This window comes from Gavialis gangeticus, unplaced genomic scaffold (genome assembly GCF_001723915.1).
Source record: "Gavialis gangeticus isolate Ggan-Ray unplaced genomic scaffold, GavGan_comp1, whole genome shotgun sequence".
Classification (NCBI taxonomy): Eukaryota; Metazoa; Chordata; order Crocodylia; family Gavialidae; genus Gavialis; species Gavialis gangeticus.
This window is the reverse complement of record NW_017729020.1, coordinates 369,677-384,526: the sequence shown is the minus strand read 5'-3', so window position 1 is coordinate 384,526 and position 14,850 is coordinate 369,677. Positions and strand designations below refer to the sequence as shown.

Below are 14,850 nucleotides of genomic sequence, written 5' to 3'. Positions count from 1 at the left end.
CCTCTCTCTTCTCTATTGTTGCTGAACTGTCCGTCCGTTAGGGTTGGATCAAATTCATTTCTAGATTAACCCCTGAGCTCCCTTAAAAGAAATGGCATTACATCATGGAATACCTTTTAATATCTAAAATCAACCAGAATTTCTCAGTATTTAAGCTTTTTTTTCTATTGTGATTTCATTCTTCATATCCTATGTTCCCGTTGGCTTCCGGCTGGGACTAGCAGTGGAAGTATCATGATATCTAAGGAAGTACGTTCTGTTGACTTTTGTTGGCCTGAAGGTATCCTTTTTGAGGCCTTGCTGGGCCCTGAGATTTGTGGAGGGGAGGAGAGAGCCTCTCTTTCTACCTGAAACTGGGAAACAGTAGTCCCTGATTTTTATTTATTTTTTTTTTTATTGTCCAGTCCAGGAAATATTCTAGAAGGCAAAGGTTGATGTGTGTAGGACCATGTGGGTAAAAATGAATTCAGCCTCAAAGCCTAGAGTGTCAGTGTGGTCCAGCCAAGAATAATGTCTTTATCCAGTTCCCATGAAGATAGCATTAGTTCATTTAGAGATACCACACTCTCGACAAGACTCTATCTTGCCTTGAAAGGCACCGATGTCTGCAACTCAGTGAAACAGTGCAAGGCCCACCCCACTGAATTTGATCTGTCAGTATATCTAGGTGTCCAAAAGATTAAAAGAGACACCCTGAATCATGAAGCCTTTCCCATTAGCTCATTGTTCTTGAAGCTGGTTTGGACAGGAATTGAAGGGGTTGTATTCACATATCCTGGAGCCTGCAGGATGATTTTAGATTATCTATATCACTTTCATGGCTGTTTTGATTCAGTTTGTATCCTCATCCAACACAGCTGAGGAATAAGAGCCAGATGCAAGTCAGCAGCTCCGCTTGTACATCTTGAGAATAGGCTGAGGTTATTAAGGGAATATGTGTTTAGAGAGGTATGTTTGCCAGAAGACCAAACTAGGAGAGATTTTTCTGTTGTGATGCTTTCTCCAGGCTGTGGGAATATCAATTGAGAGCAAATCCGGTCTATCTTTCACACCCATAAAGAGAAACTCAGCCAAACATTCCCCTCTAACCTCATTTTTTTATTTTTAACAGGAGGCATTTAATTATTTTAGTTTTAACAGAAAGGCCTTAGCCAAAGTTTGCTTTCCTGTAGCACTTAAATGCTTGTTCCAATAATGTGTTACTGATGGGATCTTTAGGTATAACATGCTAGCATTTCTTTTATTCACTTACAGTAGTATGCTCCTAATGGAGCTGTGGGACCTGGGATGATTCCCAAATGGGGGAGTTATCTGTTTAGAATTGCTGCCCTAAAGGCAGGGATACCCAAAAGAGCAAAGGGAATTAAATACTCAAATTCAATTCCCTTGAGTTCTTTTGATAATCCCAAGTGCAACTGACTTGTTGAAAGTAGGAACCAGTCCATCTTCCACTATACCTACCTTCCACAATATAATGGAAAACCATTTGCTGCCATTTGGTTATTTTTAAAAAGTGGCTTTTTCCCCATTTGTCTCAACTGCTCTGAGCTATTGCCCACTCTAAACTAGAGGTGGATGTGAGCTTTCACAGTCAGGTCCAGGTTTTAGCTTCTCTAAAATTACAGTGGGGTTTTTGATTGGTATCAGCTCCCTTTAAAATGTTTGTTTCAGGAATTGGTAATCTGAGTGCTTCCATCAGAAAATGCTCTTAAGTGTTAGTGAAAAATGATGATTAACTGGGTCATTTTCTTCCCTGCATGCACCCTGCCTTCTACATATCCATCTGTGTGCCACTTCCTGGCCAACTTTGACATCTGTGAATAGATCTAAGAGTGTGTCCATGTGAATCTTTCAGGGACCAGATACGGCAAGGCCTAGAAGAGCTGCAGAAGGTTCTGCCAGGGGGTGACACTTACATGCACGAAGGATTTGAAAGGGTAAATAGACCAATCTTAAATTGCATTTGCAGGGTCTTTGAGCAAAAGCAAAGGGATTAACCAAGCTTCCTGCCTTTCCATATGGGTAAGTGGCATCCTGAAGCAAAACAATTGATCGGTGGGTTCTGTAAGCAGGTGTTGCACCGATGGAGCTGGCAGAATTTGGGTTGGAATAACCGCAAGTTGTATCTTGCCATGTCCCTGCCTTCACTGCTGGGGACCTCACCTTCAGGAGTAGGAAGTGGGCATGTAACAGCTGAGCACTGGATGTGCAGCTCCAGTTGGAGTTAAAGGGGGAGTAGAACAGCAAGAGACCCCAGGCCAGCATGGAGCCTTGGTGCAGTGGGCAAGCTGCCCACCTGGCAGCCCTCTCTTCCTCTGGTCTTCCACTGCTGAAGACTAGATCAGGTCAGACGTTTGCATCTGAACTCCCCAAGGGTGTTTTTGTGTGTTGCTCCCACCTCCACTACTTATCTTCTGAAGGACTGGGGAAGCATTTATGTCCCGCTGATGAAGATGAATTGAATTCCTGTATTACAGCACATGGTAAAAACTACAGCACATTCCAGGCTGTGTGGAGGTCTAGCTGAGAACTGAGATGAAAATCTGTCTAGGAGCAGAACTCTCAGATCCAAAGATCCCCCAAATTTTGCCAGTGCTCGAACTTCAGGTGCAGCTTTAGCCCCATCTTTTCATTCCAACCTGAGACACACAGAGAAAAGGGTTAACAGTTTGAAAAGATCTTCAATTGCAGAGTAGATGCTACATATGCTAAAAATGCCATCTCATGCTTCACAACTTTGCCGTCACTTCCCATCTCTGCACATGTCTGGAGCAATCACTAAGTACCACAGTTACTCACTTGTTACTAATACTGTTCTGATTTAATTTCAGGCAAGTGAACAGATTTACTATGAAAATGTTCTAGGTAAGAGAGAATTGCTTGAGCTATTAACTGTCCTTCCCTGCTGCACGTCCCCCACTCCCCCTTCTCTTTATATCTTCATAGATTTCATAGACATAGGGCTGGAAGGGACCTCACGAGAGCATCGGGTCCAGCCCCCTGCCCAAGGGGCAGGAAATCAGCAGGGGTCAGATCACCCCAGCAAGATAAGCATCCATATCTTGCTTATGTGCTTGACTTCTGTCAAGGACCCACACTCCTTTTCAGGAAAGGGTTGTGACTAATCCCTTTTACAAGAATTCAGAATACAGTGACATGTCCTAAAGAGGGCAGGGCAGAACTGTAAGGCACTAGACCTGTACCTTGAATATATTTTATATAAAAACAACAAAGAGGCTTGTTCATGAAAAGATGTAAATTGTTGCTCAGTGGGATTTTTCAGAGATGCTTGGGTACCTAATTCTCCATGCTCTATCTCCACCTTTTTGTATGGTTTCTGTCAAATATTTCATCATCACTAGGGATCTTGAGATGTTGTTGAAGTTCCACTTCACTTTTCAAGAATCAATAAATAGACATAATCATAACAGTCCAGTTATTTGTCATTGGCAGTTTTCAGAATATCCTTGGTTTCTCCACAACAAAATAGCTCACAACATATTCTTTTCCAATTTGAAAACCAAACATTTGAAAAAAAAAAAAAAATTGAAGTGCAGTTTCACTGTTCATGTGTAATCCAGGACATCAGAGCTCTTTCAGATTTTGAGCAATGTGCTGTTGCTAGAAATTTAAGTTAATCTTAAATTAATCATTGCTGCTGTAAATTTACAGTAATAAAAAAGAGCCCCTGTGCTACAGTCAATACAGTAAAGGATGATTCCAGTCTTCCTGTCATAACTCCACTACCAGTAAATAAGATGTGAAAGGACAAGGAAAAATTAAAAGAATTTTAATCATTTTTCTACCAAAATCTTATTAAATATCAACTCAGCCTTTGTAGCATAAATGGAATGTCTCCCTGGGTTTTGAGAATTGAGATAGCATCAATAAAACAGGAAATTACTGGAAATGCTTTTAAGAAGTTTGTAAATACTGCCATACTTTCAGTCAAACTATTAGGTTGAACTCCTGTAATATTTATAATAAGGTGCCAGGTTAGAATGACTGAGTCATTTCTGTGACGAGCAGAAGATAAGTGCCTAGAAAATAGATGCATGCAAGAAACAGATGGTATTTAGAACTGGCAAAAAAATTATTATCGACATTTGGGGCTTTTTAAGTGTGGGTTGTTAACAGGGGAGCATTTATCAAGTAAGAAATGTAACACCTGTGTTCCTTTTAAGCCTGCAAGTAGCTCATTAATTGGGTGTTGTGTTCATCCATGTAGTACTCGGTGCCCTTAAATCCTCTTTGTTCAAGAAGTTTGTTTGTTTAGGTTACAGAACTGCAAGCGTCATCATTGCGCTAACAGATGGTGAACTCCATGAGGATCTCTTCTTTTACGCAGAACGAGAGGTAAAAAGATTTACAGTCCAAGCTCTTGAGATAGACACTTTGATACCCGCTGTCTTTGCTGCCAAAAAATAAAGGATACTTAGGCAAAGGATTGTTTTACCACCAAGGAAGTTCTCGAAATTAATTTAAATGTATATGTTCCTAAGGCTAAACATGAGTGGAAACAACTTGAAGATTTTAGGTTATAATAATGCTCTTTCTAAAGCAAAAAAGCAAAATGCCAAGAGTGGTTCTTGAACTCAGTTGGACTCTGACGGACTGGACAATTTAGTGTAGAAATAAGAAAGAAGGACCCGGCGGACCAGTATTTTAGGGGTTAAACCTCAAAGAAGGATCAGGTTACATTTGATTTTAAAAAGCAAGCAAAGAATTAGGGATTTTCACTTCACTCCCATATCCAAAACATCATTAGGTTAACATACCACATAGATTATTTATTAAATAAGGTAAAATTCGGCACTGAAACAGGCACAAGAAGTGCTTGTATTGTTAATATGCCTGGTTGATAGTGACAGTGATGTTGCTAGGGAGGGCTGCACTAATTCCACTAAATGATGCTGTAAAATATAAATTATGATAAATTGGACCTGGAATGAACTATTAAATAGGATCTGGTTTTGGTATGCGTGCAACTTTTTAACGATTATCCTTCCAATGAAGTGTAAGTTTAAATCCAGTAACAATAAAAAGGATCACTATATTGTAGTGTGAAAAACAAAATTGCTAAGACATAAATCCTTGCCAAAAATATACCATTCCAAGTCCCTAAAGTTCAGCTCCAACTTCCCTGGGGATCTTTGATTTCAGAGTGAAAACAAGTTTGTTTTAAGAGACTAATGAAGAAAATTCTCTGAAGAGAAATTCATCAAGAGGGGAGGTCAGAAGTTTTACATGTGTTTTGTTTGAGGGAGGAACAGGCAATAAGGCATTGGATTTTAGCCTTGCAATACAAGTCACTTCACTTCTGTGTACTTGACTCTCCTTACTGTAAAATGAGGATAATGTTGTTTGCTGTTTGTAATACATACTGATACTTGGAAATCAGAACTGCTATAATCTGGTGCAAGTAGACTTCCATGGGAGAGGGGGGATCAGCTTCTCAAGGACCTGGGTATTACAACTGGCATAAATTTGATGAAACAATCATATGAAGGATAAAAATGTACAATGGAGGATTTAATGCACAATACCGCTGATTCATGAACATTGAAGGTGACATTAAACATGCATCTATTAAAGTTATTACCATAGTTTGTATATAAAAAATGTGTATAAACTATAGATTGCTGACCCAATAGGCATGGCTCAAAATACTTTAAAACTAAATTTTGTCCAAAAATTATGTAGCCTTTTTCTCTCCCATTCTTTGTGACGCTAGAAATAATTAAGTGCTAAACGCTTCCTGCCTGGTGGTCAGCAGAGATGTATGAAAAAAATGATTCAATTTTTTTTTTCAGGTTATCAGTTGTACTTAGGCATTATGTAAACTTTGAGGGCGCACGTCAAATTGAAATGGCTGCACATTGGATTTATTGGGTGAAAGAACAAAAAGTGTATCATTTTTCCTATCCAAGCAAGTATCCACAGCTGTAGCAACAGGTACATTTTTTGCTACCTGAATTTAAGACTACAGTTAGTCTCATGGTTTTAGTCTACCCTTTTTTCATGCTCCCAATTTTTGATTTTGAGTAGAGCTCTGCTCCCAGCATGGCAGCAAGATTAGCGCGTTAAACATACAATACAAAATGCACCATAATCTGCATCCATAATGGGCATATCTCTGTTGTTCCAGGCTAATCGATCAAGGGACCTGGGAGCAACAGTGTACTGTGTTGGAGTCAAAGATTTCAATGAAACTCAGGTAAATGAGTCATAACCTTCTTGGGCATTTAGCAAAGGTGGACTAGATGGCCAATGTCCCAGTGTTTTATAGAAAAGTGAAATTCGCTACTGCTACAGAAGCTTTTGGCATTCATGAAGAGAAAGGCCTTTCTTCCTGCCTTTTAGAGGTGATCATGAAAAGCCCTGAAGCATGGCATTGCCCAAAACCTGCCACACTGCAGAACAGTTATCTCTGTAACTCAACATTTTATATTATAGAGTTCTACCACTAATTAAGCATCTGCACATTACCAAAATGAAGCATTTTCATGTTTCTGAATGAAGCATTTTCTGAATTCCCATTCTTTGGTGAATTTAAAAAATAAGCTCTCTTCCTTTTGATTTGGACTGAAAAGTAAAAATGACAATTTCCTACAGAACTATTTCCTACAGGAAATTCCATTTTCCAGTGCAGCTTTTGGGTTACTGGTAGACTCAGTGATGCTCCTGATAATTCAAAACTGAGTCCATCCTGGCAGAAAACTAACTGGAGAGGAGACAACATTTCCTTGTTCTGTTATAGATTTGCAGGGCATTTCTACTTTGAGCTCATAGTGAAATACTGTGTGACTTCTAAAAATGCCCCACAGAGTTCTGTATAGATACCTGTGGGGGGAAAAAACCCACTGAATGTTGTACAGCTCTAAAAGCAACCCACTGGATCTGCTGATGGGACTGGGAAGCAGTGTAAATTGGGATACATCCTCCAAAATATGGGTTTATTTGGATCCCGGGCTATCATTTAGGTCTCATAGTGGACATCTGATGAAGCAAGAAAACAAAACGTCTGTAGTAAGATGGGGAATGTGGGTCCCACTTTGCACTGGGAATATCTGCACCTGTGTAGCTGTGCCACTGTAGAGTCTTAATGAAAGTGCCTTACTGTAACAGCTTTACAACAGTCTGCCCAGTGCGCAAGATGTTTGCCCTCGAAGCTTGTACTGCTTTACTCACTGGACTTGCAAAAATCTGTGGTATAGAGAAGTTCCATAAAAAGACAAAGGAAGAAAATAACAGGGGCAAGTTGGGGGTGGGGGGAAGAGCTTTAGGGGTTGGAAGCTTGAAGCCCCCAAGATAACCACAGCCTGAAGCCATCGAGGCATCAGAGAGATTAAGCAGAGTTTGATGATAAAACCCCGTTGTTATTTGAAACCCCAGAAGGCTCTAGAAGCCAGACCAGAGAGAATGAATTCAGGAAACTATAAACATCCACCAATTTACTGTAACTGCTGTATCTTGGCCTGCGATCAGTATGCAGCTTTTCTAACCCAGCCCCTTAGTGCATGGGAGACGGTGGCTGGGAATATTCCCTCTAGGCACAAATCAAGTGGGGGCAGGAGGGGCTTTGTGTGTCTGGGACCAAAGGGAGAGCATTTGTTTTAAAGTCCTGTCTAAGTGGGTATTTTTTATATCTCTAATAAATATAACTGATTGCCAGGAGCTGGAAGGGTGGGGCCTGCTGGGTTTCGGGAGGAATGTGTGGCAAGTAAGGCTGCCTTCAATTTGCATTACTGCAGGAAAGGCCAAGCGCAGGCCTGCCGAGTGATGTTACCCCTGCCGTTCAAGGGAATTGCTAAAACAAATGTCAGCCTCGCAGCAGTAAAATTTGATTCTGCACCAGCTGATGCATGGAGAGCTCGTTATCCCTGAACTGTTCTCACCAATCACCTTAACCCTTAGCACACTGAAGATGAACAAATTGGTCTTAAGCTCTTCCCACTCTCAGTTCCTCTCTTCCCAAACATGTGAGGCCCCAAAATGTCCTTCTGGTACTTGTTTGCTGCTCTTGCCACCTACACATTCTCCCATTGAGCCCCAGGCACCTGAACCTGCCAGATGCAAGGCAGAGGGGGGATGATGCCGTCCACCCCCATTGGGAGATTATTGGTTTTTATGGGCAGGTCTCTGCACAGAGAAGTACAGAGGCAGGGATGTAGCTTCTAAGCATGGGAATGTCTCCATCTTTAAGAAGACTGCTCACATGCTTGAAGTTCTTCTGCATGTGCTTATGGGCTTTGCTGACTTGGTTCTGCCGGTGCCACTCAGAAGCACTGGGTTTAGTTCCTAGGACGTGCCATATCCTGCCTTACGTCCAGGAACCATCTCTGGTTCCCAGCACTGCCTAGGCTCAAAGTGCAGACTGTTAAGAAATTGGAGAAACAATACAGCACGTTAGCAAGCCACGCTCTGTCCAGTGCTTAAGATATTTATTCTATTTATTTTGATTTTATCGTGTCCAGGAACAACCTCCGATTCCCAGCACTGCCCTTTAAAATTAACCAGGTTCAAAGTGCAAACTGTTAGATAATAGGAGAAACATTACAGTATGTTAGCAAGCCACGCTCTGTCCAGTGCTTAAGATATTTATTTTGACGGGTAAGTGGATTTAGCGAAAGATCTCTCCTTATTTTGCTGTCTATTGGCTAATTTATCCCATGTTTACTTTTTAATTTTTTTTTAATTGTTATTTTTTGCTGCTCTGTCAGCTGGCTCGAATTGCTGACAGCAAGGATCATGTCTTTCCTGTGAATGATGGATTTGAAGCACTGCAAGGGATCATAGACTCTGTAAGTATTAATCTTGGGATTGCTTGTGTGTATATTTGTACATCTGGAGCAGAGGATTTTATTACTCTTTTCTGCTGAATAGTCGCCACCATTTTTTGTAATTTTTCTTCGCTATAGTCCGATGGTGACTTTGACCCTGTTTTTCTTGTACAAATGTTTCTACTGTGAAATTACCTGGTCACATATCAGAACTGGGCATCAGCTGGCAGAAACAAATATGTAAAGTACTTTCTCCTCTGTTTAGGCCATAGCCTCTCCCCTGCACAAGGATCTAATTGCAAGTTTCACTGTACACACTATTTCTGGTGCCCCCATTGGCTGCAAGAATTACTTGGCACAAAATTCCAGAGAGATGAGCAGCAGCTACTGCGAGTGTTGCTACCATCATTTTGCACACGAAATAACTCAATGGGCAGGGGGGAAGGATTAAGGTCACACGGTGGGTGAATGGCAGAGCAGCAAATAGCTTTCCTGTCCTCCTGGTCCACATTAGGACACATCTCTTCCTGGAAAGAACAAGGCCTCTGTTCTGCTTCTCTACCTTCTGCATGTTCAGTATCCTTTTGTCTTGGCAGCTCTACTGCACTACTCCTTGACTTTTTTTGACTCTGTGTAATATCCCGTTCTTCAGCACAGCTCTGTATTATGCAACTGCCTAGATACTTGACTTAAAACTACACCAGAGAGAGCACTAGAAATGATCATTATTTCTCCTCTTCACTAAAGAAGCTGCAGCAGTGAGGTGATGGGAAAACAATAATTACGGGCTGTCTTGGACTCCTACAAAGCCAGCCATCTTCTCTGGGAAGTTCTTGGTCTCTTAAACAGCCCATTTCTCTTCAGGGCTGGGTTTTTCTGCGTAGCAGTATTAAGAAGCAGTTAAGGATACAAAATGTGCTAAGAGGGTTGTGATAGTACAGACCCTAGTACCAAGAATGGCAAGAGTGTGGGGCCCTGGAGTAAACTAGAGATTGTAGCAGACAGGAATCTACACCACAGACAAATGTACAGGCCCCAGCTCCGCCTGCCTCAGTTTAGAATTGGGATTAGAATTGGGTTCACAGCTCCAGTGGTTCTCTGAGCAGTTCCTGTCTGACTTGAGGCCAGAACAGAAAGAGCAGAACTAGGAGACTGTATTCTCCATTATCAAATAACAGAGTGAAAAATATTCCAAGTATCCTCCAGGAAATGGCCTATTTTTGGATCATTTAGGGTTAATTTCCTCCTTTGCTCACTTGTAGCCCATTACTATTCTAACTACGTTTCCCACGGCTATGGAGAGAGACAGGGAATCCTTTTAGAGGTGTGTCCGGGGGGAAGGTGAGGGGAAGGGGAGGGTGTTATCCATTTAGCATGGCCTTTTTTGTTGTTGATACAAACCTGGAACAAATGGGCTGGATTCTGCTCTGGGCTAGGAAAGTCAGGTTCACAAAGGGGATCTCAGATTTCTGTGTTTAGGGTAGTTGCATGCTATCCTGACCACATAATATCAAGCAAAAACTGTTCCCTCTGGGACATGCTCTATTTTCCATAGCACTTTTGCTTGCAGCAAGAATTTGATCCTATAGCTATTACTGGTTTTCCTGACATTCTGAAAACATGGGGCTACTGCCCCAAATTCTCTTAGACTATCAGGTGTTGTGTGTCGTATTGGAAAAAACAAACAAAAAATGAGCCTTGGGTCTCAGCCTTGCACTGTCTCTGCCAGCCACCTTTAATGAAATCCAGAAGAAGCTCTCTGACTCTATATGGTTGTATGTGATAAAATCTGAAGACTTCAGAATTTTGGGGAGTCTCATTCAGAACTAAATCAGTTGACTGCTGCTGAATTTACCAGCTGTAACTAAACAGAGTCTCCAGAAAGTGCAGCACTTCCAGGACCATATTTGCAGTGGGTTTGTGAGTAGAGAACAACAGTGTATCTGCAAGATCAGGGTGGATTTTCTGTAAGAAATGTATGCTTTTTGGTCACTGGTGCATCAAAAGAAGTTCCATCAACATTGCCTGCAGAAGATCCTCCAAATCCAGTGGGAAGACAGACGCACCAAGATTAGCATTCCCCTACGTGCAAACACAATGAGTATTGAGGCGATGATCATCTGACACCAACGTTGTTGAGCTGGCCTCATCATCTGAATGTCCAACTCCAGACTTCCAAAGCAATTTTTCTTCTCCCAGCTCAACCAAGGCATACGCTCAAGAGGAAGGCAGAGAAAGCACTTCAGGGACATCCTCAAGGCCAGCCTAAAAAAATACAACATTGAAGTCAACTCACGAGAGACTATTGCCCAGGACCGCCTCAAGTGGAGGAAGAGTCTGCAGCAGGGATCTCAGTACTTTGAAACCTCACGGCAACAACAGGAGATGGAAAAGTGGGAGCGGCAGAAACACCGCGTCACAGACCAAATCAAGAATCTAGCACCACCCACCCTGCACAGAAACACATGTCCGAGCTGCAGTAAAATCTGTTGATCCCAGATGTGCATCTGAAGATGGCTGATGAGGCCTATGTAGCAGGCTCACCTTTCGTAGCTTGGGTTGAGTCCCAGGCTTGAGATCCTGCTGTTTTGATTGGTGGAGCCCATCCCCCAATCACGATGCAGCAAGAGAAATAAAGTCACGCCCCTTTCCTGAGGGGAGGGGGAGAAGAGCTCCCCCAGACCTGACTGAAGACCGCAACACTGTCAGGTTGGAGAACTTCAGGGGCGGAGCCTCGGAGCGTATAAAAGGAGCTGTGTGCCCTCCGCAAGGGGCCGATGCGGCACGGGACTCGAGAAGAGCGGAGGCAAGAACAGCTGGGGAGCTCTCCCCCAGCGGGCAATAGGCCCAAGGCTCCTGAAGCCACCACTCGAGGAGCAGCCTTGGGAGCGGTGTGAGACCGCTCGGGCTGTTGACAGCACATGGGGATGGTGCAGGGAGGCCCGGCCCTGGGAGTGGTGTGAGACTGCTTGGGCCCATCACGGTGCGCGGTTCGGTGCGTGGAGCCCAGGCAAGCAGTGGCTCGAGCCTGCAACCCTGGCATGGCCAGTGGGCCACAGGGTACGCGGGGCAGCGCACAGGGCAAGGGCCTTGGGGGCCTCAGTGAGGTGGCTTAGGCCGCATCTCCCAGCAAGCGGTCAGGTCCCACAGTGCACAGGGTGGCGCACGGGCCCGACCTTGGAAGCCAGGGAGCAGGGGAGGGTGCTTGGGTTAGCCACCTGGTATGAGGATGAACGGACAGAGCCTGAAGGGCCCAGTCTGGGCTAAAAGACCCCTTGGGGCTGAAGACAGGGCAAGGGGAAGCAGTAGTGCTGTAGCATGAGGCCCAGAAGCCAGCAGCAGTGGTGCAGCTGCTGAGAGGAGCTGAGCCCTTGGTGCTCAGAGCGGGGCACAGGGTGAGGAGGAGCCCAGCGGCGCAACAGAGGCTTGGAGAGGCGCTCCATCAGAGGAGATCCCATCGAGCTGCACCCTAACCACCACCACCACCTGAGGGAGCGCGAGTCATTGGGCCCTTGGGTACCACAGGAGAAAGATGTTTGGGGTGGGCAAACCCAGAGAAGGGGCTGGGTGAGCAGCCCCCCGCCTAGTCAGGGCCCTAAGGAGAGGGGCCCCTGGTGCTTCCTGGACACCCCCCAAGGGACCCCATTGGAAGGAGAACTGTCTCTTGCCACAGGTCAGGGACTATATTAAGGAATAGATGTTATTAAGATTGTTCCTGTTTACGCCTTATATTTTGTAATTGAAATGTACTGTGTTGATGCTGCTGAAATTGTTTTATTGTGATGGGTAAATAGTGTTATTTAGGGTTTGACCTTGGTTACTGGTTAATGTTCACTGTGTAAATATATGTATATGATATTTAGTTTTGTGATTATACAATTTATTGAGTTATAATATACATATAGTTAAGAACTTTGGGCTTGGGGTAACTCCTATAGAGGAGAGAGGGGTCTGCTCGAAATTCTGGCATCCCTCTCTCGGCACCCCCTCCTGCCTACACATCCCATCCAATTGTGAACAGGGCACACCCTTGGGTGTACCCAGGTTACACACAGATAAGACAGTCATGGAAGACGATCATTCTTAACTGTGAGGGATTGCCAAAGAAGAGCATCCAGAGGTGATTTTGTCGCTTTCAATGGGGCAGTCACATGACAGCAGCAGCAGGTGGAGTGAAGAAGCAGTAGCAAAAAAACATGCTACACCATGACCAGCTACCTGCAAAAGGAAGGAGTTAGAATCCTGCTACAAAGAAGAAGGGGCATCAGTTGCTTGCAGAACAGCTGTGCTGTCTGCTGCTAAGTAGGAAAGGAAAGGTTTTGTTTTTTCCTTTGCAAAGCAGACCCCTTGAGTTTGAAACAAAGAAGCGTGGCACACCTGCTCATGAAAGAAAGCGTATGTCTGTCCTCCAGAGTGCAGCCTTTGCCATTCCAGCAGGGCTAATTACCCTAGATAGAGCTTCACACTTATGCATCTACATTTCTTCTGATATCTGACTGAGCTAAAGTGGGTACCTGCCCATAGCACCAGTGGATCTTGGATGACTGGCAGCCAGAAACTCACCTTTTAATCATATCTGCAAGATGGTGCCTTTTGCAGTATGGCAAGGGCACCTAACCATGGGCAGAAGCTCTGGTTCAGGAGTCGCACCAAGACCATAGTCCAAGCAGAGAAAGGGAGACAAAAATGAAACGGTGCAACCTGAGAGGAGTGCAGACTTGGTGCAAAACTCCAAAGTGTACCTGGGGTAGAGGATTTACCACCTCCCTCCCACACAGCTCCCCAGTACACAGTCAAGCTGTTCACACTGGGCTCTAGGGAACATTTTAATAATGCTGAAAATCAAGACGCACACTTATGTAATAGAAAATCCTCAAAGAGGTCTGCAATTCCCTTAAAGTTGAGGGAGCCAAAGATGCCCAGGACCATGCTATTTTGAGCCCTTTTGGGCTTCCTATTCTCTCCCTTCAGTTATGGATGAGATGATCATTAAGAGAACCAGTTGCCTTCTCGCTCTTGATATCCCTGATGAAACGAAGACTGAAAAGGCCTGTGTAATGAGGGTTTTGAGCTTGTAAGGAGGGGTGGGGATAGAGGGGAAGGCACCTGGTCTCTTTGAGCTGGAAAGCAATTTTGTAGAAAGTGCTTTATAGCTTTCTTTGTTACTGCAGTTTCCATGGGGAACATCTACAAATCATAACACGTCAATTTAGAGCAAATGGAGCAAGTCCTTGAGTGAGACCCTGAAACACGAGTCTATCGGGAGCTCAGAATGTCTTTGTCTGTTTGGAGAGTGTTGCAGGCAGAAATGTGAAACAGCGTGAAAGTCAGGAGGAGACACCACCACCTCTTCCTGTACAGCCTGTAACCAAAACCATTCAGTAAAACAGCTCTGGCTCTCCTTGTACAAGCCAAAAGTTCATTTCAGACATGGGAAGGATCACAGAGAATGAAAACAAACCAACCATATAAATCCTGTGCGTGAGCATTGGGGAGGCAGCTGGCAGTACTAGAAGCGGGAAGAGAATAGATTTGCTTGCGTCTTTCACTATGTTTGGAAGAGAATTCAACAATTTGTATCCTTGATGAATTGATACCCTAATGTAAAATGTTCATGTCTTTCAATCGCCTGCTAATTCATTGTATTTTCCTGTCATCCTATCATAAGATGTGCTTTTAACTGCTCTTCCCACGTTCTGTCTTTTTACATATCTCAACCCTTACATTTGGTCTGCCAGTATGTCATATGTTTGCAATAGGAAACTTCAAGGTGGAACACGTTTTCTCCCAGTATTCTTTTATGGGTACAAGCCAAGGACAAATTCTACTCTACTGAGTTCACCCTGCAGGTGCATTCCAAGAACCAAAGCCTTTTTGTTTGGTGTAAAAAAGAAAAAAAAAAGTGTCTTGGGATTTCTCTGCACCATATCCGTGCTGCTCATGGGACTGCCACCAAGCAGGGTTCCCTATTCACTCACTCCCTGGAAATGAGTTTTTTCAAAAATCTAGTTGGTCTAATAAAACTTTTTTCAAAAATATAGTTCATCTAATAAACAAAATATCACCT

At 43.5% G+C, this 14,850-nt stretch overlaps 1 protein-coding gene across 1 annotated transcript in view; it reads left to right on the top strand.

Annotated features, from left to right (window-relative positions):
• ANTXR1 (anthrax toxin receptor 1) overlaps nucleotides 1–14,850 on the top strand; it is a 220,366-nt gene that overhangs the window by 34,538 nt on the left and 170,978 nt on the right. Inside the window, exons 4-8 of the mRNA XM_019514293.1 lie at nucleotides 1,856–1,937; nucleotides 2,832–2,865; nucleotides 4,277–4,356; nucleotides 6,149–6,217; nucleotides 8,724–8,804. Of these exons, the coding sequence (XP_019369838.1) occupies nucleotides 1,856–1,937; nucleotides 2,832–2,865; nucleotides 4,277–4,356; nucleotides 6,149–6,217; nucleotides 8,724–8,804 (346 nt within the window). The remainder of the gene's footprint in view (nucleotides 1–1,855; nucleotides 1,938–2,831; nucleotides 2,866–4,276; nucleotides 4,357–6,148; nucleotides 6,218–8,723; nucleotides 8,805–14,850) is intronic.